Source organism: Dermacentor variabilis, chromosome 4 (assembly GCF_050947875.1).
Source record: "Dermacentor variabilis isolate Ectoservices chromosome 4, ASM5094787v1, whole genome shotgun sequence".
NCBI lineage: Eukaryota > Metazoa > Arthropoda > Arachnida > Ixodida > Ixodidae > Dermacentor > Dermacentor variabilis.
The window spans coordinates 184719640-184743990 of NC_134571.1; the positions used below are offsets into that span (position 1 = coordinate 184719640).

The 24351-nt window shown below is 46.8% G+C and overlaps 1 protein-coding gene across 1 annotated transcript in view; it reads right to left on the minus strand.

The window, feature by feature from the left end:
* The window catches only part of LOC142579992 (ADP,ATP carrier protein-like), a 54227-nt gene extending 30848 nt beyond the window's left edge, over nucleotides 1–23379 (minus strand). The window contains exons 1-2 of the mRNA XM_075690703.1: nucleotides 23275–23379; nucleotides 22261–22471 (exon numbers count right to left, since the gene is read on the minus strand). Coding sequence (XP_075546818.1) covers nucleotides 22261–22429 — 169 coding nt within the window. The 5' untranslated portion in view covers nucleotides 22430–22471; nucleotides 23275–23379. The remainder of the gene's footprint in view (nucleotides 1–22260; nucleotides 22472–23274) is intronic.
* Between the last annotated feature and the right edge of the window lie 972 nt (nucleotides 23380–24351).

The following is a 24351-nucleotide window of genomic DNA, read 5'->3' on the forward strand; positions in this document are numbered from 1 at the left end:
TCTGAAAGTGGCCTGTCGTCAAGGCGTGCCAACGTGGTCGCTAGTGACAGCCGGTGCGCGCTGTATTGAGGACAGTGGCAGAGCACGTGTTCGATGGTCTCCTCGCCGCCGCAGTGTCTGCAAGCCGCGCTGTCGTCCATACCGACTCGGAAGGCGAAGGATCTTGTGTAGGCGACACCAAGCCACAGTCGGCAAAGTACTGCTGTTTCTAGTCGAGAGAGTCCAGATGGGGGTCGAAGTCGAAGGGATGGGTCCAGTCGGTGTAGACGTGTATGCTGTAAGCTTGGTGTGTTCCATAAAGTTTTGGTGGATTCATTTGCAAGCACACGAATTTTCGTTGCAGCGTGTGTTCTTGAAAATGGAATGGAGTCTTGCAAGCCCTCCTCATGTGCAGATCGTGCTGCTGCGTCGGCAAGTTCATTGCCCATTATGCCACAGTGGCTTGGAATCCACTGCAACGTGATGTCGTGTCCTTGCTCGACGAGGTGGTGAAGCAGCAGTCTGATTTCTAGAACTAGTTGTTCGTGGGGTCCTCAGCGTAAAGCAGAAACCAAACAATGAAGTGCAGCCTTGGAGTCAGTGAACACGCTCCATTTCTTGGGTAGTTCTTCAGAAATTACACGAAGTGCACAACGAATAGCAGCAAGCTCCGCGGCAGTCGATGTAGTCTGGTGAGAGAGTCGAATCTTTATGGTGGAAGGTTTTGCAGGAAAGATCACCGATCCTGCAGACCCATTCACCGTGGTTGAAGCGTCAGTATACAGATGATGATGATCGTTGTACGTCTCGTACAGCAAGAGCAGTGAAAGCTGCTTGAGTGCTGGAGACGAGAGTTGGGCTTTTGTTCGTATGCCTGGTACGATAAGGCGAACCTTTGCTTGAGCCAAGCACCATGGTGGAAACAGAACTTTCGCTGCAGCTGTATAACCTGATGGAAGGTATGCACGATAGGGCAGGACAGTTTCACAAAAGGAGGCACGTGGTCGATCCTCTGGCAGTGAGGCTAGATGATGGGCAGGGGCTCGAGCAAGGTGTCTTACGTGTGCTCTGAGTGCTTCCATGACTATATGGGTCTTGGCTGGGAAATCGTGTGCAATCGCAATGGTTTCAGCCGTTGACGAACACCGCGGCAATCCAAGACACACTCTTAGCGCCTGGGCCTGGACGCTTTCGAGTGTACGGATATTACTTCTGCAGGTGTTGGTCAGCACAGGCAAGCTGTATCGCAAATAACCAAGAAAGAGCGTCCTGTACAGTTGCATCATTGCATGTACTGAAGTACCCCAGACATTTCCTCCAAGAAACTTAAACACAGTAGAGATATCCGTCAGGCACTTCTTTAGGTAGGCCACATGAGGACTCCAGCAGAGGTCGCGATCAATGATTACTCCTAAGAATCGGTGCGTCCTGACATAAGGAATGTTTTGACCGTCGATAGAGACATCGTATGATCTCATTGGCTTCCGGCTAAACGCGACCAATGCGCATTTTCCTAGCGAGATCTTGAGGCCTTGTTCATTTAAGTAGGCCGATGTTGATGTGGCAGCTTTTTGAAGCCTGGCGCGTACTTGCGGCCGTGTCACACCAGATGCCCACACGCAGATGTCATCGGCATACATTGAAATTTTAACTGTGTTCGGAAGTCGTTCCACGAGACCAATGAGTACAAGGTTGAAAAGCGTTGGACTCAAGACACCACCTTGTGGAACTCCATGGTGCGTATAATACTGCGAGGTTGGGCCAGCTTCAGTGTTAAGAAATAGAGACCGCCTATGTAAATAACTGCGAGTCCAACGATATAATGGACCGCCTAGGCCCACCGATTCCAATGCTTCAAGTATGGCGTCATGAAGAACGTTGTCGTAGGCTCCCTTTATATCTAAGAACATTGCGACAGATAACCTCTTACACGTCTTTTGGTGTTGAACGTAGGTTACCAGATCGATAACGTCGATAGAACATCGGCGACGTCGAAAACCAGCCATGGCGTCCGGGTAGATTTCGTAATGTTCAAGATACCACTCAAGTCTGGCGAGGATCATTCACTCCATTACCTTCCCAACGCAACTTGCCAGCGCAATCGGTCGGTATGAAGTAATCTCTAAGGGAGACTTGCCAGGCTTAAGAAGCGGTACCAGGCGGCTGAGCTTCCAATCTTGAGGAACTTTGCTCTCTTGCCAGGACTCGTTATAGATATGAAGGAGTGCACTTCGTGCCCGTTCACCAAGGTGACATAGCATGCGGTATAAGATATGTCATCCGGACCAGGTGACGACGACCGATTACAGAGGGCGAGCGCCGCGTCAAGCTCTTGCGTCGTGAAAGGCAGATCCATGCGTGAATCGCGTGAATCTGGAATACGGTTCAATGTAAGCGAACCTGTGCGAGTTGGCTGGCCCGCAATCATAGCACAGAAGTCTTCCACCACATCAATGTTTTGTCGGCGCTGGAATAGTGCTAGGGCCTTAAACGGGAAACGCTGTTCCGGAACAGAACGTAGACCTCGCATACACAAGATGGACACACAATATCCTGTATATACTTTCGCTCCATCTCTAGCCTTAACCAAAGTTCTGCGTCGTCTGTCCACTCAGTGCTCGCCGTATACCGGCTAAAACAACGGCTGTCTGCGCCGTGTCTGCAGCCGCCATGGTCATCGTAAACGTGCGAGCAGGCGCCGATCAGAATGCGCTTAATGGCGGACTCTGCCACGTGACCGAATATGGCGGTGCCCATAGGTATGGCGCTGTCAAACGTTTATGGGATCGCGGCTTTCTTGTCGGTCTCATGCCAGAGTACTGAGCAGTACGCATGCGAATGGATGGCGATTCGATGACGTTGTGTTACCGCAACTTGTTACACAAAAGGTGCGACAATCGAGAGAAGAGGTCCGATAGATTGTCTCAGTGCGAGCTCGAAACCAGCAGCCCATATATATAGCTCTGCGAGAGTCGTGAAGAGATCCCGCGTTTGATGCCTTAAGAGAAGGTCATCGTGAGACGTTGCCCCGTTGCAGTGACGGCGAAATAGCTGATACTGTGTAAACTGCGGGTTATATGAATGTAAATCTTTATTGGGCGAACTTGTTTTCAGAAAAAGACGCAACTCACAAAGCACAACGATAGCGGCGAGCATGGTAGTCGGTCATGGAATCCCATCGATCGCGGGGATTGAGTCCGTCTGCTATGTTTATGCGTGTGTCACCGATACATCCATCCAGAGTACACTCGCCGGTTTTTTTTTTTTTCGGCAAATTCGAAAATATGGGACACTTTCTTGCGTCGTGTGCGCACTCTGATTACACAAAACTCATTCGGAGTCAGCGACAACGTTCGAGCGATATCGAATACAGTACGCGCGGCAAATCGGCAGCAGTGACAGTTCGGCGAAAGACGGTCACCCTTAAATAGCGAGGTAACGTATACGCGTGATAATGTGCAGATTCCGTAGCGGGCGCGACCTCCGCGGAGCGCGCGTATATAGCATCATCGCCGAGGCTAAACCCGCCGCGGTGCTCTGCTGCCTTGACCCACTTAGTGGCATCCGTAGCCTCATCTCCGAGTGTGCGGATCGCACTGTGGAGGTGCAGAGAGGCCCGAAAGACCGCGAACGGTTGCAACGAACGTCCGCTCGATGTGGCACGCGTTCTTGGGAATCGGGGGCCTGACAGCGGGCAGTCTATAGCTGGAATGACATTCCGGCTACTTGATACAGATTCAGAATTTATACAGAATGATATGGTATGATATTATACAGAATCTTTGACTTGTAGCAGGCCGAACATGGGAAAAAGACGTAGTGCATACGATACCCGGCTACACTTGCAGCTAAAAGTTTGTTTGACAGTAGAAGCGGTCGGATTTGTTTGAACAACCCGTCAAACTGCCTTGACTCCGTGGTTTTGCGTGATAAGTATTCTGTCACGTGACTTTCACTTGCAAATTTTTGAACGGATGCTCACTATCAAACAGAGCTTACTTCCGAGAGCGCACCATTGCGTGGTTTTCTCCCTTTGTGACCCTCGTCTTCATTGAGCCGCTCAAGTCGGCGAATTCAAAGCACTCGCGTGCGCGCGTTAACGGCATTATTCAATTGTCCTTCGTGACTCAACGCATTTCGCCGTCCATTCACGTGCGCTCTACCGAGCGGAGTTCAGGGTAGTAGGCGCACGTGCTGGAAGAAGGTTATGTAGCGAATAGAGCAAGTGTCCGCTCTGCTGCCTTCGAAGCCAAGACCGTTGAGGTCACGTGCCCGCATCAGAAGCCTCGCGCTCGTCGATCTCTATTCTGCGCCACCAACGAAGCACTCTTGCTCCTCGCTCGATGTCCTTTTGAACCTGACAGGAAGTGCTGAAGCCCCGCGATCAACGCACATTCGTCTTGAAAACGTCGTGGAAGGGGAGTTATAGGACAGTGCTCTTGTAGTATGGACGCAGCCGTATGGGTACATATTAACAGGAAAGCCAACGCTGAATGATCGGATCCACCGTACAGGGAAAGAAGGTAAGGCAGACACTGCGCGTCGCAAACGACAGTTACGTATACGTCTATAGATTCAACACAAGGTATGTGTCAGAAAATGATGTAGATAGAAAACTACATAGTTCCGATATAGGCTTTACTCAACCGGCTGTTTCCTGCGTTTGCGAGTGTCCACGTCTCGGTGCCTGACTATGGCGTAAGCAGCAGTTGCCGGACGAGAGGGCATGCAGCTCATGCGTCGCGGGCTTCACTTTTTGTTTTATTAACGCTTTATTAACCCTCTTTTGTAGCGTTCCTAAAGTGATTCACTGAGACATATCTGCAGAGAGACGAGTGTCGTCCGCCATTTCGTCTCTTACTCTCAAGAATTCTTCTTCTCCTTGATCATTCTTCATCGTCTTGCCTGACTCTTCAGGAGCAGATCGCTTCACTCTCCCCGACTTCATTGTTCACACCTCCTGGTGTAATATTTCAATACATTACTGATGGAGACGTACTCCGTTTGCCCATTCTCCCAAGTACCATATGGTCTTCAGAATACTACTCTACGAGGCAGTCTTGACTACATTAAAAGGTCCATAGAACTTGTCATTGGAAGTCCCAATTCGTTTCTGCACTCGAACGTGATTGTCAGGTTGTATGTACAGTATGTCGCTGCTGCGTCTCCTGTCAAAGTTTTTCTTCAACCGATTTCTATACGCCTCTTGTTGGTTCGCACTTTTCTTGCTCTCAGAAAGCTTTAGGCTATCAAGAAGACCCAGTTCGCCATCAGCTGGAAGCAACGACACAGTCCCTAAAGCAGCGAAAAGAGGGCTGCATCCAAGGCACCTCGTGCAAGAACGGTTTTGATGTCTCACGGAGACTACGAGGCAGCACTTTAAATCGTCTGGAAAGTTCGGGCACATCTTTTATGTGCTGTTTCGTGTCTCGTATAACCCGTTCGGCAAGTCCATTAGCAGCTGGGTGATATGATCAACAAATTGTCATTCCTTCATCTCCCGCCCACTTTGCAAGCTTATTGCTCCGAAAAACAGGTCCAATGTTGCACACTAATGTCTTTGTGTCTTGAAAACAACCAGCTTTCAGAAGAGCGATGACGCTGCCGGCGTCTTCCTTTCCTACCCTGACCATAACCATCCTTATACATTCATCAAGAGCCAGCAACAAAGCTTGTGTTTTCCTGACGCCTTCCCCTTTCTTTCTGAGCTCCGTGAAATCCAAATGAATGACTTAAAACGGTACAAGTGAATGCTCTGTGATTACCATTACGTCTATGGGCTGCCTGGCATGGCATGGCAATAAGTTTATTTTGGTCCAGAGAAACTAGGGCTCGAGGGCAAAAGCCCCCAGGCAAAGTCGGTTGCTCCACCCGTGTAGGCACCGGTAGGCCAATGGCTTTCCCGATGTCGTGAGCTCTCCGGACGGCCAGGAGTTGATCTTGGAGGACTTCGCTAGATATGCGCCGACTCCAGTCCTCCTCACTGTTGAGATCCGAAGATTTTTGGTTGGGGCACAGCCAGAACATATGATAAACAGACACGGAGTGTGAGCTGCCTGAACTTAACTTTATTCGTCTGGCACAGATGCCATGTTCGGATGTAGGTTCTGGTATCATCTTTCATACCTGGCCACGTACATCTTTTGAGCAGTTTATTGTACTTGCGTCAAAAACCATCATGTCCCCCGAATTCTGGGGTGTCATGGTAGAGATGCGGTACCTTGAGAACCATGGTGGCGGGAACATGGTATGTGCCATCGATAAACTTCATTTCCTCGGCACCCTCCCTGAGCTTCATGCGATTAATTTCTTGAGGGTAGTCAAATGTGTTCGGCACCAGTAACCTGTGCAGAGCATCAGCGTCGGTGAGTAGAAGGCAGGGGCGATGAGAAATGACGAAACCAAACTGTTGGAGATAATTTGCCCATCTAGCGATGCGTCCTTTTGGTTGTGTCATGCCAAGAAGGTGAGTCAGTGCCTGACGATTGAATTCTTAGTGAATTTTGCACCTTCAAGGTAAGTTCAAAAATACTGCGCAGCTTCCAAGACAACCAGCGCTTCTTCTTCTGTTGGAGAGTAGTTGGTTTCAGCTGGCTTCAATGTATAGCTGTAGTACCCGACTGCATAATGCTTTTGGTGTCTCGACTCCAACGATTTCTGGTATAGAACGGCTTAAGTCACATAATATGACGCGTATGTATTGAGCACAAACGGCAAAGAGAAGTCTGGTATTTGTAGGAAAAGGTCCGACAGTATTACTTTCCGAAGTTCACAGCACGCAATATCGCACTCGTCATCCCACTGGTATATGCCTTTCTGCGTCAAGCGTGTGAGACACCTCGTCGTAATGGCATATTCTTTGATGACTGACCTGAAGTATCCGGTTAGACGTAGGAAAACACGCAGTCAATGTACGTCATAGGGCTTTACTAATTTCGAAATTCTTTCAACCGATTTCTGCTATGTACTCTTCGCGGACCCGTCACAAGCTCTTCCAAGGCATACTACCTTTCCTTGGAAGATGGCACTATTTTGAAAGCTCGCTTTGAGATGTGCAAGTCTGGAATAGTGCAAAACTTCAGAAAGGTGTTTCTGATGTTCCTTCTTTGTTCTTCAATGAACAATGAAATCATCAATGTAAACGTTGCAGAACGTGCCCAGGTATTGTTTGAGGGTTTCATTCATGATATTCTGAAACCACGCTGAGGAGTTCTTCCACCCAAAATGTAGTCGATTACATCCATATAAGCTGAATGGTATAATGAACGCAGTGTACTTTTTTGTTACCTCAGTCAATGGAATTTGCCAGATGCCCTTTCAGAGGTCTAACCTTGAAAACCAACGGCAACCGCCGGTCTCGTCAATTATGTCATCAGACCTCGGCATTGGGTAAGCTATCAGCTCAGTTTCTTGACTAAGAGATAGGAAATCTGTGTAGAGATGCAACGTTCCGTCTTCTTTCGGAGTGATAGTTATAGGCAATGCAAATGGTGACACCGACGGTCAAATGATGACAGCCTCGACCACTGCTTGCAGAACTACTTGCAGCCATATCTTCTTTTCTCGTGACATAGTATACGGAGTTCTGCGAACCACTGCTTTGTCTGCGAGGTCGAAGGGAACAGCGTGAGATTTCATTGCCGGACGGTAGCTCCCTATGCATGGAAGCTCTGTCTATCCCGTTTTTATGTCATCCTCCCAACAAATTTGTTTTAGGCGTCCGGGTGCCTCTAGCTCGTTCTTTCTTAATAAGCTCTCTTTAATGAGGATCTTGTCGTCCCAGTAGATGTTCATCTTTAACTTTTTTCATATCAGGCCAGCACAACAGAAAGTCACAAGTTACATCCAGCAACACTAATACGTCTGCCTTAATTATGTGACCTTGAAATTCGAGAACTACACTCGCCCACTCATTACGTGAGCTCACACTGCCATCGCACCCCTGGAGCCGCAAGGTCCTGCCATCATGCAGGTGGCTGACGTCCACCAGACTCTTGTTCATTACGGACACAGGCGCTCTACTGTCGACGAGGGCTTTCATTTCAATGTCATCGAACCTGACAGGGACGTGAATGCAAGCTAGTGGACACTACGTACACAGTATCGTGCAAGCCTATCATGTGGGGCTTGCCGTCGACATCGACTTGTTTTCGCGGCAACAATTTAGGTACAGTCAGACCCTTCAGTGTGACACGTTGACTGCTCCCCTCGACATAATCGGTAAGGTGATATGAACTTTCTTTTAGGCTATGTGATAAGGCTGGGTGGAGGAGCCCCTCGTTGATAGGCGTTCAACCCATCTTCTGCGTTCATCTCACCTGAATTAGGAGCATGTTCTGTTCTACAGGCCGCTAGTTCTTGCGTCAATTCCGTTGTTGCCAACAGGAATTGTATGCACTGCACAAGGTCTTCAAATGTCACTGGTGCGCTTACTTGCACTTGGTTTCGTACATCTGCACATAGTCCTTGTGTAATTAAAGCTATAACTGCCGGTGATGGGAGCTTAGGTTCCGTTTCATACAACAAGAGGTGTTTTTCCAGTGAGTACTCTGGTAAAGAACCACGTTTGCACGTAAAGCGTAGAGCCGCGTCCCAATTTTCAACGGCGTTGTGATGGAAAGCCGCCTGAAAATTTCTTTTCCAATTCTTTCAACAAGTTGGTAACTTATCCAAAAGCTGCATGTCATACGATTTTCTATCGGTGACACCAAGGTAGTGACCTATGTTCCGACTATTCTCATCGTCAGAGAGCCACCCGTTCTTCTCACATGCATATTCTTAAAAACCAAAGCCCGAAGTTGGGACCCGCGGAGCTTTCCTCGAATAGATTATATTGTTCCGTTGGTCGTTATGCAACCTGAGCAGAGTTGTCATAAGTTCACTCTGATGCCTAATCTGTCGTTGATGTTGCTCGATGACATTCGAAATAAGGCTCACCTCTGCCGATGTTTCCTGCTTAACGGTGCGTCGGTGCGAAGGCTCCAGGAGCAAGTCCACAAGCTACTGCAGCTGCAGGTACACTTTAACGGATCCCGTCTGCAGAAGTCCTTCGCGACTCACAGAAGCTCCTTCCAGCACCACTTCAACGAGGATGGCCAATGTGGCATCCCGGGCAAGGTCCTTCGCTGGCTCACCTTGCACTTAAAGGATATGCGCGGTTGTGACGCTGTCTCAGCGAAGAACGTCACGCACATGTTCGCTTCGACGGCTGCGTTCCTTACGTGATTCACTGAGACATCTGTACAGAGACGGGCGTCGTCCGCCATTTCTTCTTGTTCTTGTTCCATACTGAAATGGTGCAAAGCACTCTGGGGTATCGGCCATGAGTGGGGCGGTCAAGGAACTGTTAGAAATTTTTTTTAATAAGTTAGGGTGAAATGAAATAAGTACCTTGCAGATGGGATTTAAACTGTCTACTGTTACAGATATGAATAATCAGTTATCTAGGTTTTTTGTGAACTTTGTGAACATAATAAGCATTTAGAAGAATTCTGGCATGCAATTCGTTTTGTCACACCCAGAAAAATACAAAGGGCTTCACAAACGTTCCTGTGGCTGTAACCTAGTACGGTAGCCAAAAAAGAAAGCATTACAGGAAGAGCTTATCAAATTCAAGCCAAGCCTTTAGAAGGATTCTTCTAAAAATCTTTTCCGTTGAATAATGAAACGGCGGCATGCCTAAAGGAAGTGTTCAAGAGATTCACTCTGATTGCATATAGGACACAAAGGGGCGATAGCCAGACCAGACCTGTGGAGTTTTACAAAAGTTCAGTGGGGGGACTCGGCACCGTAGTCTTTCAGTCGTTGCTTCAATTTTTCTAGAGGAGCACCATTTGTTGTTCCAAGGAAAACTGAGATGCGGGAAATCAGATGGCGCCAATGATAATTGTGCGAAGTTATATGTAGTAGCATATTTTCTGAATCATTAGGTAAAATGGTGATTATAGGACCATCGTGGGATACTACTGCGAGTGCATCTGCATATTCGTTTAAGGCTAGACCTTTGAGACCTGGCACTCACACTATACGAACGAGGCGTAAGTATCTTGGGAGAAGAGAATAGAAAGTTTCTGATGACTCTGACAATTTGGATGTGGTTAGTGAAGAACAGACAGACAGGCAATCAGTTAAGGTTACGGCTGATGTCAGAGATGATGGTAATTTGCGTAAAGCTAAAACAATTGCCGATAATTCAACCTGAAAGATAGGTGTGAAGTCAGGTAGCCGAATGGAAAAAGATCAATTTAGGTGTGGTGACAAAACGCCCACACCTGCCTTTCTTCACATACGGAAGCATCAGTTGCTATAACGGTCTTTGTATCCAGGTGTGCAAGGTTGTCTTCCAAAATACTATTCAGATATTGATAGGGAATATGTTTAACATTGTTCGGGAAAATATCCTCAAATTCAATTTTAGCGACTGGAACCGAGTAATTCAGTAGCACGACCTCGCATAGGTGAACATTTAATGGGTCCAATGGTTTTTGTACGGAAACGACTTGAGGGCAACGTGAGCGATACCACTGGCAGTTTAAAAATGAGACCGAGTCATCAATGAGAGCATATTGTAATCTCCTCTGTGGTGATGCATATATCTTTGGGAAGGTTTGCACTGTTATAGGATACGAAATCGCATGACAAGAGAAGACAGGCGTGCTTCTTGATATAAGATATCGTTAGCGGCAAACTTAGGAATCCCAAGACATAAACGCAATGCCTCTCGTTCTCATAATCAGAGGGCAAATTTTGTATGCCGGTCCGCCAGAAAACAAAACGCAGCCGAACTCTATTATCGGGTGAACATACATGCAATAGATATTATTGAGGGCATGCCGACGCAACCCTGATCGATTGCTGCTGAGTCTACGCAGCATTCCTACTGCGCGTGCTCCCTTTGAGGTAATATGGTCTATATGTGGACTCCTTGCAACTAAGCTTTTCGGTGTAAACTACTCCCAAGTATTTAAGTGAATTCACCTGTGGGATACTGTTTTGTCGACAAATAACCGAAATTTGCACAGGAACGCTTTAAGTGAAAACTAGGACGGCGCTTTTTCTGATACTAAGAGAGAGGTTAATGCCCTCAAGCCACACAGGCGGTTCATATAGGACTGTAGAGTTTGATTCAAAGCATGTAAGTCTACCGATCCAGCAAAAAATGCTATGTCGTCATCGTTTACGTACGCATGCACAGCCTGTTTCAAAGGTACAGTACTCGGTAAAACATTAAACAGCAATGGCGATAGGACTTATCCCTGTGGTAGACCTCTTGACTGTTGATATGTTGATGAAGACAATCCGCGTAGAAAGCAGTAAAATTCCCTGCCGTTTAAAAATTCGTAAACCCACGCAACGAAATACTTTGGCAGATCTCCAGTATTCTGAAGCGCGTTTATTAAGCCCACATGTTCTACGCTGTCATACGCCTTAGTGATATCCAAAGTGACTAAGGCTGCATACTTTTTTCTGGCATCGAGCTAGTTGATTACGACTTTTTAAGTCGCCGTGGGCACACCAAATCGAGCACCCACGTCTGCGGCAAATTTGGCATGGACTTAAAGTCATGTTCTCTATCAGCCAATTATCATGCGGTAGTGTAAGATTCTTTCGAAAAGTTTTACTAGGTTAGATTTTTATTTATTTATTTATTTCACAATAACACTAAAGGCCCTCTAGGTAGGGTATTACATAGGGTAAATGTTACATAGGCGAGGTGAACAGTGCGTAATGTAAATACAATGGAAAAACAAAACTGGGAAAAAATTAATTACAGTGCATCAACGTAAAAACACAAAAAATAATGATAGTTATCAGTACAGCAACTCTAAATGGTTTGTACAAAATGTGACACTGTCGTGGAAGCTTGGTTAACGGCGCATTAACAAACAAAAAAGAAAAAGAATGTTTACAAATCAGAGAGTCAGACGTGATATATTAGGTATTCATGGTACTGCGTAGAGCGTCTGTAAATTTTAAGGCATTTGTTTCGCTGACAATATGCAATGGCAGATTATTCCATTCTTTCGCGGTGCGAGGTATGAATGACTGACCAAATGCGAGGGAATGACCCATTACGCATTTAACTTTGCAAGAATGATCCCGACGCGGAAAAATGGCTGAGGGTTTACGCATGAACTCGTTATGAAGAGATACGTGATAGTAGAGCTTATGGAATAGTGTTAAACGAGATATATTACGGCGAAGTGACAAGGCTTCAAGTTCGGCGCGATCTTTTAATGCTGTTATACTGGTCTCTCGTGAATAATCTGAAAAGATGAAGCGTACAGCACGGTTCTGCAGGGCTTCTAAGTCAGTTATCAGGTATGCTTGATGGGGATCCCATATGGCTGACGCGTACTCTATTTTAGGGCGTATTAGTGTTGTGTATGGCAATTTGCGTAAGTGTAAGGGAGCTTGTTTGAGTTTATGTTTAAGGAAACCAAGCGAATGGTTTGCAGAAGCGAGGATATGGTTAATGTGATTATTCCACGTCAAGTTAGGGGTTAAGTGTACGCCAAGATATTTGTAGCTGGAAACTTGTTCAACAAGGCTGTTGTTTAAGATGTAAGATGTTGATGTTCGGGGCGCCTGATTTGTAAAAGACATGAATTTAGTTTTAGTAAGATTTAGAGGCATTAGCCAAGTTGAACACCATACGTTTATTGCGTTTAGGTCAGATTGAAGAATGTCGTGATCATAGTTAGAGTGAATATTACGATATATGACGCAATCATTAGCAAATAGTCTGATATTGGATTTGATGCCGTCTGGTAGATCATCAATATAAATTAGAAAAAGTAGGGGCCCAAGCACACTTCCCTGTGGTACACCAGATGTTACGGGGACTAGAGATGATTTGTGATTGTTAACCGATGTAAATTGCATCCTGTTAGAAAGAAAGTCTTTTATCCATGTGACAACAGTAGAGTCAATGTTCAGCTGTGTAAGTTTGTGAATAAGTCGACGATGAGGGACACGGTCGAATGCTTTTGAATAATCTAGGAATACGGCATCTACTTGAATTCCGGTGCCTATTGATCAATGTATGTCGTGAATAAAACCAGCGAGCTGAGTGTCACATGAATAGCCTCTGCGAAAACCGTGCTGTTGCTTAAATATGAGGTTATGTTCTTCAAGGTAGTTAATGACCTGGGAATGTATAATATGTTCGATTAATTTACAAATGTTACTTGTTAAAGAAATTGGTCGATCGTTAAGCGGTGAAGAACGATCCCCAGACTTGAAAAATGGCACTACCTTAGCCCCCTTCCATTCGTGAGGGATAACGCCTGTTGATAGTGATTGTGAAAATAAGGCGGACAGTACTGGGAAGATGCTTGGGGCAATATTTTTTAGAATTGTTTTATTTAAGCCAGTATTATCAGCGGAAGATGAAATCTTTAGCTTAGTGAGGAGAGAATAAATTCCAGAATCGGTAATTATTATTTCCGGCATAAACGAATCAGTGCGAGTCATGGTGGCTAACGGTTCCAAACATTCGCGCGTGAATACCGATGAAAAAGTTTCGTTCAGTAGTTGGGAACAATCAGTGTCAGTTAACGCTGCGCCGTCATGATCAGTAAGGACGATGTCAGAATTATGCTTGGGATTAATGACACGCCAAAAGCGCCGAGGGTTAGTTGTTAACATTGATGAAAGGTCCCGTTTATAGAATTGTCTGCGCGTGGCTTTGAGTAAACTTTGGTATTCATCGTCACATGCTTTGTACCGACGCCAGGATTTAGATAATCGATTTCTGTCAGCTTGCCTGAATAATCTTTCTTTCTTGTTATTTAGGTGACGAAGGTTCAGCTAAAACCAAGGAGCAGTGTTATCGGATTTTATGGAAATGACCGGGATGTATTTATCTATGAGATTAGTGAGTGCGTTTTTAAGTAGTAACCAGTTTTTTTCTACGGTCCGCGACAAGTAATCTCTCAGAAAGTCGATAGAAAAGAGCGATAGTTCATTGTTAATACGATCAAAGTTAGCTCTTTTGTAACACCTAATCTGCTTGCTGATAATTTGCCTTTTGATAGGTGAAGGAACAAAGCGACCAGTTAAAACATCATGATCGGATAGACCAGTAATCTGAGTTATTTCAGAACATATATCTGGGTTGTTCGTTAGGATCAAATCAAGAATATTAGAAGAGTGCGCAGAACATCCTGTCGGGCTTGAAATTAATTGGGTTAGGTTGAAATCAAGACAACACTGGAGGAACGCATGCGACTCTGACTGTGTGCTATAGGTTGATTGTGTGGACCATGCTATGTCTGGGAAATTAAAATCACAAGAAATGATTACATTAGAATGTGGAAACTGATGAGTAAGTTCAGTAAAAATGCGATGAAATTCCGCGATGAACCCATGAGTAAGGTCCGGTGGGCGATAAAAGACACCAATAATTACGTTACTTGATCTGAATTTAAAACAAGTTACTACGCATTCAAGGAAAGTGCTAATAACCACGGGCATTAAAATATACTGTCTGTTTATTGCAAGGAGGACACCACCACCTCGACGATTTTTCCTATCGCAACGAAAGATATTAAAATCAGCTTCACAAACGAATATGTTTTCATTAGGAGTAGCGTCGTTCAACCAAGTTTCAGTTAATGCTATTACTGTTGCCGATGTTGAGTCGATTAGTGAAGATAGTGCGACATTTTTAGACATAACGCTTCTAATGCTAGTGTATAAAAAGCAGCAACCGTCCTCAGTATTAATCGTACTATTTGTTAATGTTTGTGGTGTTTGTAGAACCTTAGGTGAAGTTGAAAAGTTGGCGCTATGTCAAAATGGAGACACAACCGGGGAAACGAGCTTTGCACAATTTGCTTGAGTGTCCCATACGTATACTTCCTTGTTAATTTTTAGTTTGTTAAAGACAAGGCTTACACGGTCTTTTTCTTTCTTTATGGTTTTAGAGAACTGCTAAAGTTTACGTCTTTTATCGCGAACCGCCTCAGAGTAATCATGAGAAATGCCAAAGTTAGTATCTTTCAGCTTGTGGCCATTACTAAGCACTGTTTCGATTTCTTTTTCATTGAAAAACTTCACAATAATTGGTCGAGTGCGTTCATTTGAAAATCGTCCGAGGCGATGCGCACGTGCGATTGAAGCTGTTGATACTCCTAGTTGATCTTTGCAGAATTTAGTTACTATTTGCTCGGACGTTTCCCAGTCTTCCGAATCACCCGTGTCTTGTATGCCATAAAAGAGGAGATTAGAGCGCCTTGAGCGGTTTTCCAAATCGTCTATTTTATCGTGCATCATCGATATATCACGCTCGCTGCTGCTGCTGCTGCTGCAAGACTGAGGCGACACTCCTGATGCAAATTTTGATTCTAAATCCTGGATTTGATTTTGCATTTTGGCTAGATTAACTTCTTGGCTTGAGATTGGTCTCTCTGAGGAAAGTGACTCAAGTTTACCTTCAACTTCACGTACGCGTTTAGTTAGTACTTCAAGATAATTTTTTAGTCCAATGTGTATGTGTAACACTTTGTTCACTGACTCCAAGTTAGAATTACTCGCTTCCAAGCGTTGTACGGCACTGAATACCATGTCAAGTTTTTCTTCTTGTGCTTTCGTCATTGGACCAGGGTTCGCTTCAATGTCTCCGCCTAGCAATAACAGGCGCAAAAGATACAGTGCCGTACGCGCAAACCGCTTGATACCGTTGGACATATCAGGGGGCCACGACACCGCAATGAGACAAGGATTGTTGCTACGATAACATGAAGCTTCAAGGTAACTAACCTGTACGAGTGCAAACTGTGAGCCAAACATTCTAACTGCGGTGGCGTGGCCCGAAGTGTGGAAGAAGGGTGCGTGGTTATATTCAGGCAGGTCAGCTGACATGGTTCCGAGTTGCCAGCCGAGTAGATGACCATCAATTAGGTTTGGCGGCGCGACATCTGGTGGATCCCGGCCGCTTTTTGTAGAAAATGGCTCGCTGCTTGAGAACTGGTTGTGGTAGCAGCATGTAAGGGATATTGGCCTAATGTTATCTAATTCGTAACCGGCACCTTGCTTTATTTAATAATGGGATTACTTTTGCAAGTCTCCATTCCGGGGGATTAATCCGCAAATTTTTGATAGAATGGTTAACCATGATAAGTAATGCGTGCGATGATATCTTAAATAAAGTTTTTATTATTGCCGTAGTAATGCCATCGGGGCCTGGCGCTGAATTAGGCAGCTGGCATAGTACGTTTTTCAGCTCCGAAACCGTAACTTCTTCGAAGCCTTCATGAGCCACCATGAGTAGGTGGCGTGGCATGATTAGGCAAAATAGACTTAAATCGACATTCTAAACCTTTACCAATATCTTCCAGTAATTTGGCCAATTCGCAGGTTGTTGAAACCACAGAGTCAACGTTTAATTGTGCCGGAAGGACCTTTCTTTATTTCTCAGAAATCCATAGATCGATCTCCTCCATTTAAGGATCCTCTTCTTCTCCCTGATCACTTTTCATTGTCTTCTCTCACTCTTCAGGAGCAGACCGCTTCACCTCTTATTAACTCTATAGGCACCTGTCAGACGGCGCCGGCTGCTCCTCTTAACTTATAAATGAGCTAAAAAAGATTACCTCAGACAAAGAATACAGAACGACTGTAGTAACAACAATTCTAAAATTCAGATAGAGCAGAAAACAATTTTTTTTCTGATCAGTTCCCAAGCATTCGAGTGTTCAGCGTGACGTATGCACGGCGGTCCTCGTTGGTGGAAAACACAGCGCAGTCAAGCGCACACAGAAGAACGACTGGAACATGATAATATGAGCCAATACGCGAAACGCGTATATATAAGAATGTTAAAAAATTAATCACTTCAACGAATGCAGCTTGGTCATCAAAGTTACGTACAGTAATAACATTTAATAACTTTTAGATATCCCGGTTCTTCAAGAAACTGTACTAATGCGCGCGCTGTACTGTAATGCAAGTGTTCTGATGGTCGTGCACGCAGGATTTTGCACAGTAATTTTGTACAGTATGGGGGTAACTGGAGCATGCAGGGAGAGGCCTTCGTCCTGCAGTGGGTATAAAAGATGATATGATGATGATGATGATGATGATGATGATGATGATGATGGAAAAAGGAAATCTGTTTGTTGAACATATTAATGCATCTTTAACGCATACACGTCATTTTCGACTGGGCGAGTTTCCGCGATTTTGTGATGACGCGTGACAGACAGGCGAAGTGGGCGCAAACCGAAAAATTTTGACCCATAGCAGAGGGATACGCCAAAAAGGCGTAGAATTGGAAATAATTATTTTTCCTATAGTTCGGCCTAATATTGCACAATCAACGGGTATACACGTCATATTCCGATGGGTAGTTCTCGCGGTTCTTGTGTCGCTGAGTGCCTGACAAGCCAAGTTGGGGTGGTCCCAAAAGTATTTGATCCGCAATCGCGGAGGGCTATAGGGGCAGAAATAGAAAAAAAGACAGATTGGAATAGCGTTACATTATGGCGACCCTGCTCGTTGGGCTTGCTACAGTTCCACAGTCTCGAGCATACTGTCCGTGGGGAGTGTACTGATCGATGGAGGGGGGGGGGGGGGTGACGGGTGCGGGGAGGAAGACCGTGACATCGGCCTCTGTTTACAGCACGAGCCGACAGCGGCGTTCCGGAAAACGTGAATGCACGCGCGACTGGAGCCGACGGCGGCTGGATATGCACGAACACTTCGCAGTCGCGCTCTCTACACACAAACGTCAAAGAGCCGAGTGGTATATGTGTAGGCTCACGGTGTCAGGGTGATTGTATATAGCTAGGGCCATGCAGCGTATATAATCAGCATTAATGAGAACACTAACATAAAAAAAAAGATCACAACAGGTCAGAATACCGGTTACGCGCGATTACAAGGGAGTGCGGTGTGCAAGCACATCGCCGGTTTTGAAGCGGGGTGTATACATTCCCCAACTTACGCTTCGGAGCCTGCAATAAGGCAACCATTACAAAACGCAGGTAACCCTGGAAATGCTATAGAACGCATTTCAATTGTTTGTTTTTACTTGTCTGAGTTTGAATTTATGTCAGTATAGTAATGCGTACATGTGTATATGTAAGAAAAACACGGGGAAGGAGGGACATGGAAATTCAAGACGATCAGCAAAGCGTGAACAAGGGAAAAGCAGGAGTCAGCGTTTCGACAAGTCCACATGTCGAAACGTTCGCTACAGCTTTTACCTTGTTCTCGTTTCGCTCATGTGTATACATGGCAGCTTGCGCGCAAAATGTGTTTATGCTACCGGATGCTGTCGTCCTCGCCATTTAGGTCATTTACCGGTCTTGGGTTTGAATGGGCGAACAGCGCCCCGCCTACGGTTACAGACAACGTTAGTTGCGTTACTTCTGAGTAACAAACACACGGTGCCCTCATCAATGCGCTTCTGAAGTCTCTTTGAAAATGTGATGCACGGAAATCCAAGACCACGTGGTTTGCGACTGCAGAATGGTATTTAACTGAGCTAGTTGGTTCATAGCTAAGGAGAGTTTTGAACGGTTGAACAGAAAATTAAAAAAAATTGCTTGCCCTCCCGTAACCGAGAGTAGTGCAAACATGATATGGCCACCGACAAAGCAGGTTGGTTGTAGATGATACTAGCCACGATCTCAAAACGGGTGTAGTTCATGTTCGCAATGGCACAGCCCACCACACCGCACCACACCGCACCACGCCATACTGTGCACTGGTCCATATGGACGCCACCCAGCTAGGAGAAGAAAACCAGCTGAAAGCGACGTGACAGGCAGCGAAAGACGCCAGGGAGACAGGGCGTACTGTCCAGCTAGACGACGAAAAGTGTCGTGCCACGCAGCGTGGCGCCATCTCTTGAGGCGACGCAAAACCCGCGCCGCAGAACTCACGGACCACTGGCGTTCAAAATCGCACAGGCAACCCTGTCTCAGAGCTGAAAGATGACAATGAAGTGGATGGTGTCCTGTATCTGAACGTTGCTGTCGGAAATGACAAATAAAACTTCAGCGTACGAGAAATTACAGCTTGAGTGATATTGTGAACAAAGAGGAAGAACTCGAAAGCAATATTTTTTGTAACTTGTTTGGGTAGTAACAAGCATATGTAATGAGGCCCTGTACAAGGGTTGGGGGCCAGAGACCAGATTTTCTTAAGTTTTGTCTGGTTGCCCGGATGATCTCGTTTTGTTCTCGTAACTTGCCCGCATGTTTTCGATTGAGTTCCCGGATAACGGCTCTGGCTTTTGGCTCAAGGTCACTTGAAGGTTGCCGACAACGGGAGCTCAGCACAATGCGTTGGCGGGCTAGTTGGTGCGAATCCATGAATACTTTGTTTAGCGCAAAAAGACAGACACAAGAAAGACGACAGGACAAGGCGCTAACTCTCAACTGACATCATTTTATTGCGTCACTCCTTTATAGACCGCTCAAACCAGAGGAACATGCGCAGTGAGCACCATGCGGTGGAGCCACCAACATACGATCCCAAGAGCGCACTCATGCGACAGAATCCAAAAAACCAAATTCAGCGCTGTACAAGGGCTCCACCGCATGGTGCTCACTGCGCATGTTCCTCTGGTTTGAGCGGTCTATAAAGGAGTGACGCAATAAAATGATGTCAGTTGAGAGTTAGCGCCTTGTCCTGTCGTCTTTCTTGTGTCTGTCTTTTTGCGCTAAACAAAGTATTGATACAACGGGAGCTAAAGCTTTTAAAAAAAAACGACTAAGGAAGACTGACAAGGACGTTGCTGTCTAACCGGTTTAACTGAGCTAGTTGCCTAACAGCTAAGAACGTTCGTATGAGCATCGTTGTCTGTCTTTCTAAGTCCTTTGTTTTTTTTTTAGTTCAGCTGTTCAAACTCGTCTTATCCACAACTGTAGTTCGCGACGACTTGCAGATGAGTTGCTGACTTGCTGCTGATTTCTTATTTCGGAGTGGCATGTATTTATATGCTACTTTTATTGCTATAGCAATAATATGGACACTGCAGGCGCATTTTTTCCCGTCGCCGTGATTTTCCATCTAAAGTCCAAAGGCGGTAACACCGTGGCGGCGCGTCGTGTGCTGTATGCGCGAATGAAAGCACACAGGGAAGCCGACGATCGCGACTCAATCCGGCGCGCTCGAAGCCAGAAAGCGGTGAGCAAACTCGCCGTCTTCCGTCGCGCGAAACGCCGTGGGGGGATAGGAGGGAGGGGGGGATCTCATGCTCCAGCAGCAACTGCGCATTTCGCGACGGGGCGCGAGGGGAACTGACGATCGCAGCTCAATCTCCCGCGCCATATATGTAGGAAAGCGGGCGGACAGCGCAGAATTAAGAGAGTGAGGGGGGAGAGTGCGGCTTCGAGTCCGCCAAACAAGTGCTTTCGTTGCATGGCGCGCGCCTTATATTGAAAGGGATCTGCAGACGGCGCATACGTTTGTGCGCGCTGTATTCTCGCCGCTCTTGCGCCGCTCTTGCGCGTATTCTCGCCGCACGAATGCCACTTCGCTCACTGCTGCTGCCGCGCTCGCCCACACCAGCGTTCTGACAGCGAGAGCCCACGCTCATCGAGTGTGATGTGTTCATGTTTGCTTGTGCGCGCTGACACCACGCTTGTTAGTTCAGTTAGTAGGCGATTGTTTCCAAGCTTGTACGGCCGATGAAGCTACTATCTTTACTTCGTATAATGTTTACTAATTCGCTATCGCAATCGATGCTTCTCCTTTCCAGCGAAACTGCGACTTTCTTCTAACGCAAGTGCATTTCTTTATAACTGTCCTCATGGCTACCCTCGTGTAGTTGGGGATCTTTTATGTTTCGTTGTGCTTTATGCGTCTCATACGTCGTAATTGCTTTCCGTCAAATGTATGCAGCTATCTTATGGCATGCGTATTTATTTTGGACACCGTCAGGCTGCCTTAAAAAGCTCTTATCTGAGGATACCAGGATGTCTTCTGCTCAATAAAATGAACTGAACTAACTTCGCATCGAAATCGCTGCTTGTTTTTGCAGCGAAAACATTGGCGCGCAAGCTTGACGTCACTGTTCCATGCTCATATTCTATGCCGATCTGCTTCAGCGCTGGCGCGCGACAACAGGTTGCAATCCACGTGGTCGTTATTAGCACAATACGCAGAGTTTCATACTAAACTCTATGTCGCTCTGCGCATTAGGTGTGCGTCATTGGTCTCCCGCTTGTGTGCACGTTGGCGCGATGACATCTTGCACGTGCGGAAGAGCGTCCACCATGTTACACCGCACACGCGTAAAAGAAAGCGCGACACAAGTAGTCCTTCATTATTTTTTTAAGTAGCAAAAATAAAAATCTGAAACAGGAAGAAGTGAGAACGGCACAAGTACCTCTTCATGGAGGTTCGTTCTTTGTGAACGGTTTAATATGATCGGTGCCAGTAGCAACAAAATGCACGGACAGTTGACAACGCGATTGATGGAGAGACCAGCCAGTGTGTTTTCCGAAACAGCTAATGAACTTTATCGCATAAGTGGAACTAGGCTAAACGCTTATTCGGAGCTTCCATAAGGTAATTTCAACGCTTAGCTTTACATCGGCAGAGCATTCTGGCAATGTACGTCTGACAGTGAAACGCATGACAAAAAAAAAAGAGTAAGAAAACGAGTCTGCTGGGTCTGCTGACACATGTATATCCACAAAATGACACGTAGAAGACACATTTAAAAAGACTCGCAGTGCTACGGAATCAGCATGCTGACGACTTTCGGCTACCGTCTTCTTCTCGAATCTCTTGTTGTTACGCAGTTTCTGCTGTTAGTCGTCAGTCGAATTTTCGCGATTGTCCCGCCGTCCACTGTACGCACGGACTGGGTATCTCGCATCATGCGCTCGCTATTCGAGGATTTATCATCGCCTACCTACGCTAGGTGCTGTCTTGCACATAATTCATTGTCCCTCGGGAGCTTTCAGCGGCTTTCGTTTGTCTGGGTATATATCAATCCGATTTTTACCCATCAAAGTCGCCAAGGGTATAGTGATGTACGTTTCTTTGCGCACAAAACTATCAGTGCCTGAACAGAAACACGTGCACAGGCAAGATGCCCCTTACGCCAAAAAATAAATAAATATTCAAACAAAATGCGCTGCAGGACAGCGGCTGCGCAGTCGGCTCGACAACACTGCGCGTTCAAGGTCACAGAGCCACGTCTTGCTCGATCGCTCCCGCCTTCGCCGAACACATCTTGCAATTCGCACGGTTCCTCGCGATATCCATCACGCACAGCGCCGTCAGCCGTCCGACGAGCGAGGTGCCTTTACTCACCCTTGTACTGTTTGTCGGGGGTGAGCTGCTTGGAGACGTGCTGCACCTGCAGCAGCAGCTTGACGCGTTCGATGGGCGCCACGCTGGTCTTGGAGATGGCCGCCGCCACGCCTCCGGCGACGAAGTCCTTCAGGAAGGAGATCACCTGCGTGTCCTTCTTGTCGGCCATCCTCGGTGCTGTGGTCTCCTCGGCAGTGCTGAAGAACGTGTCCTTCACGGGCGCCACCAACGACAAGGAGGAGAGAGATACGGTGAGGGTTCGCGGTCGGCCATCCGGCAGGTTCGAACTGTACGCGCTTACACATAGCGAACGCGTCGCGGAGTTTAGTGCCACAGGTTTCGATTCATTTGGACGTTGCTGTACAACCGAACGAGGGAACTGTGCTTCATAAAAAATGCCTACATGAAGAAAGAGTAAAGACGAAGACCCTGACCGTCGTCGCAGCGAAGCCTTATTCTTGTAGGTCACAGCGGTTCATTCGTCATGCGAAAGACAACGTCTAGTTTGAAAGTACCGATTGCGAGTTCACGAACACAAACAAAGGCGCCGAGAGTTTGCGAATTAAACGCGTGCCATGACGCGAGGGAGGAGGAGACAGAATCCTGACTGACTGCGATGGCCCTACGCGCGTCGCGGCACGGTGACCTCCAGCGGCTCACCAGGCGCACGCGTCTCAATGGGACGAGCCAGTCCCGACTGTACCATCTGTTCGTCTCTCGGCACGAGTAATTGAGTAGTACACAAGAAGCGTGCGCGTCGCGGCCACACGCAGCAGCGTGGCATGCGTACACGGATATTACCGCTCGCCGTCAACCCGGAGCTACTACACAGCGCGCTTGTTGAAGCCACGAAGGTTAACCGTCTCCATACGCCACAGGCTTTCGGCGTCCTCGAATTGGTCCCCGTAGACAAAAGCGGTTGCTACGTCTTGCGGATAACTTTTCACGGAACACGATCAATTGCCGATCCATTCAATCGCAAAATCCGATGCGGTGGCCCGACGCGGTGCGTACCTTGCAAGTGCCGTCCGCTCCGCAAGCCCCTGGCCCGTCGCAAAGGAAACCCCGTCCAGGAGGCGAGCCTCTTATAACCGCGGTGCCCTCCTCGACGCGCCGCTATATATATAAACGAGGCCCGAGCTCCCTTCCCTTTCTCATCGGCCAGCTGCCGTCCTCTTCGAGCTCCCGTGCGGCCATTTTTGTTTCTCCTTTTCTGATTCCTTGCGGCGGACGAGTGGATGGAGTCTGCGCCGAGGATTCGTCCCAGGGGACGTTCGTTCACCGCAAACCAGAAAAGGTCGAGACGCGCACGCGTGCGACCGCGTAACGACAGAGACGGCGCTTCTCCCGTGCTGCTCCCGTGGTCGGAGTGATCTTGGCGATGCTCAAGTGGCACATCTTATAGTCGCTGCAGTGCAACGTGCTTTTGTATCGTGCACAGAGTATTCGGCTGTTGGCGTCGTCTGCTTGTGCCCCGATGTCGTCTGTGAGCGGCTGCTGTAGCCGCCATTGGTGGCATTGCCATTCCTCCCGGTCCAAGATGTCGACTGCTTCGGCCCGGCCAGCCCGCAGCACAGTGCCAAAGTCAGTGATTGTTTCCTTCCGGTTATGCTAATGTGAGCCCGCAAGGATAATTTCTTTCGTTGCGCCTACAAAAAGCTTTTCCAACTTTCGTTGGACTATAGGCGCAAATTCGGACCGCTTCATTCCAAAGTTAGACATGTCTTTTATTTAGTCGGCGCGATGCACGTGAGCAATGCTTGTCCTTTATAACAATGTCAATATCTTAATCAATTGTGTAGTATGCTTCAGCCAAATTTCTTCATCTGCGCTCCTGCATACCGCTTGTCTCGATAGGATCAATGCAGCATGAAGTTCCACAGTACTGCATAAACGCATCGTTCGCGCGTCTAGAGCAGCAGATAGTATTGCGGCCATCGAAAACCTACATGGCTTGCAGTACAATTCACAGCAACACACTGCATATATGAACGATCTTTTCCTGTGCGTCCATAGACGACAAAAATACAGCGATTCATATGTAAGGAGTGAGGCAAAATGTCGGCGTTGGGTATATACTAGCACTGCCTC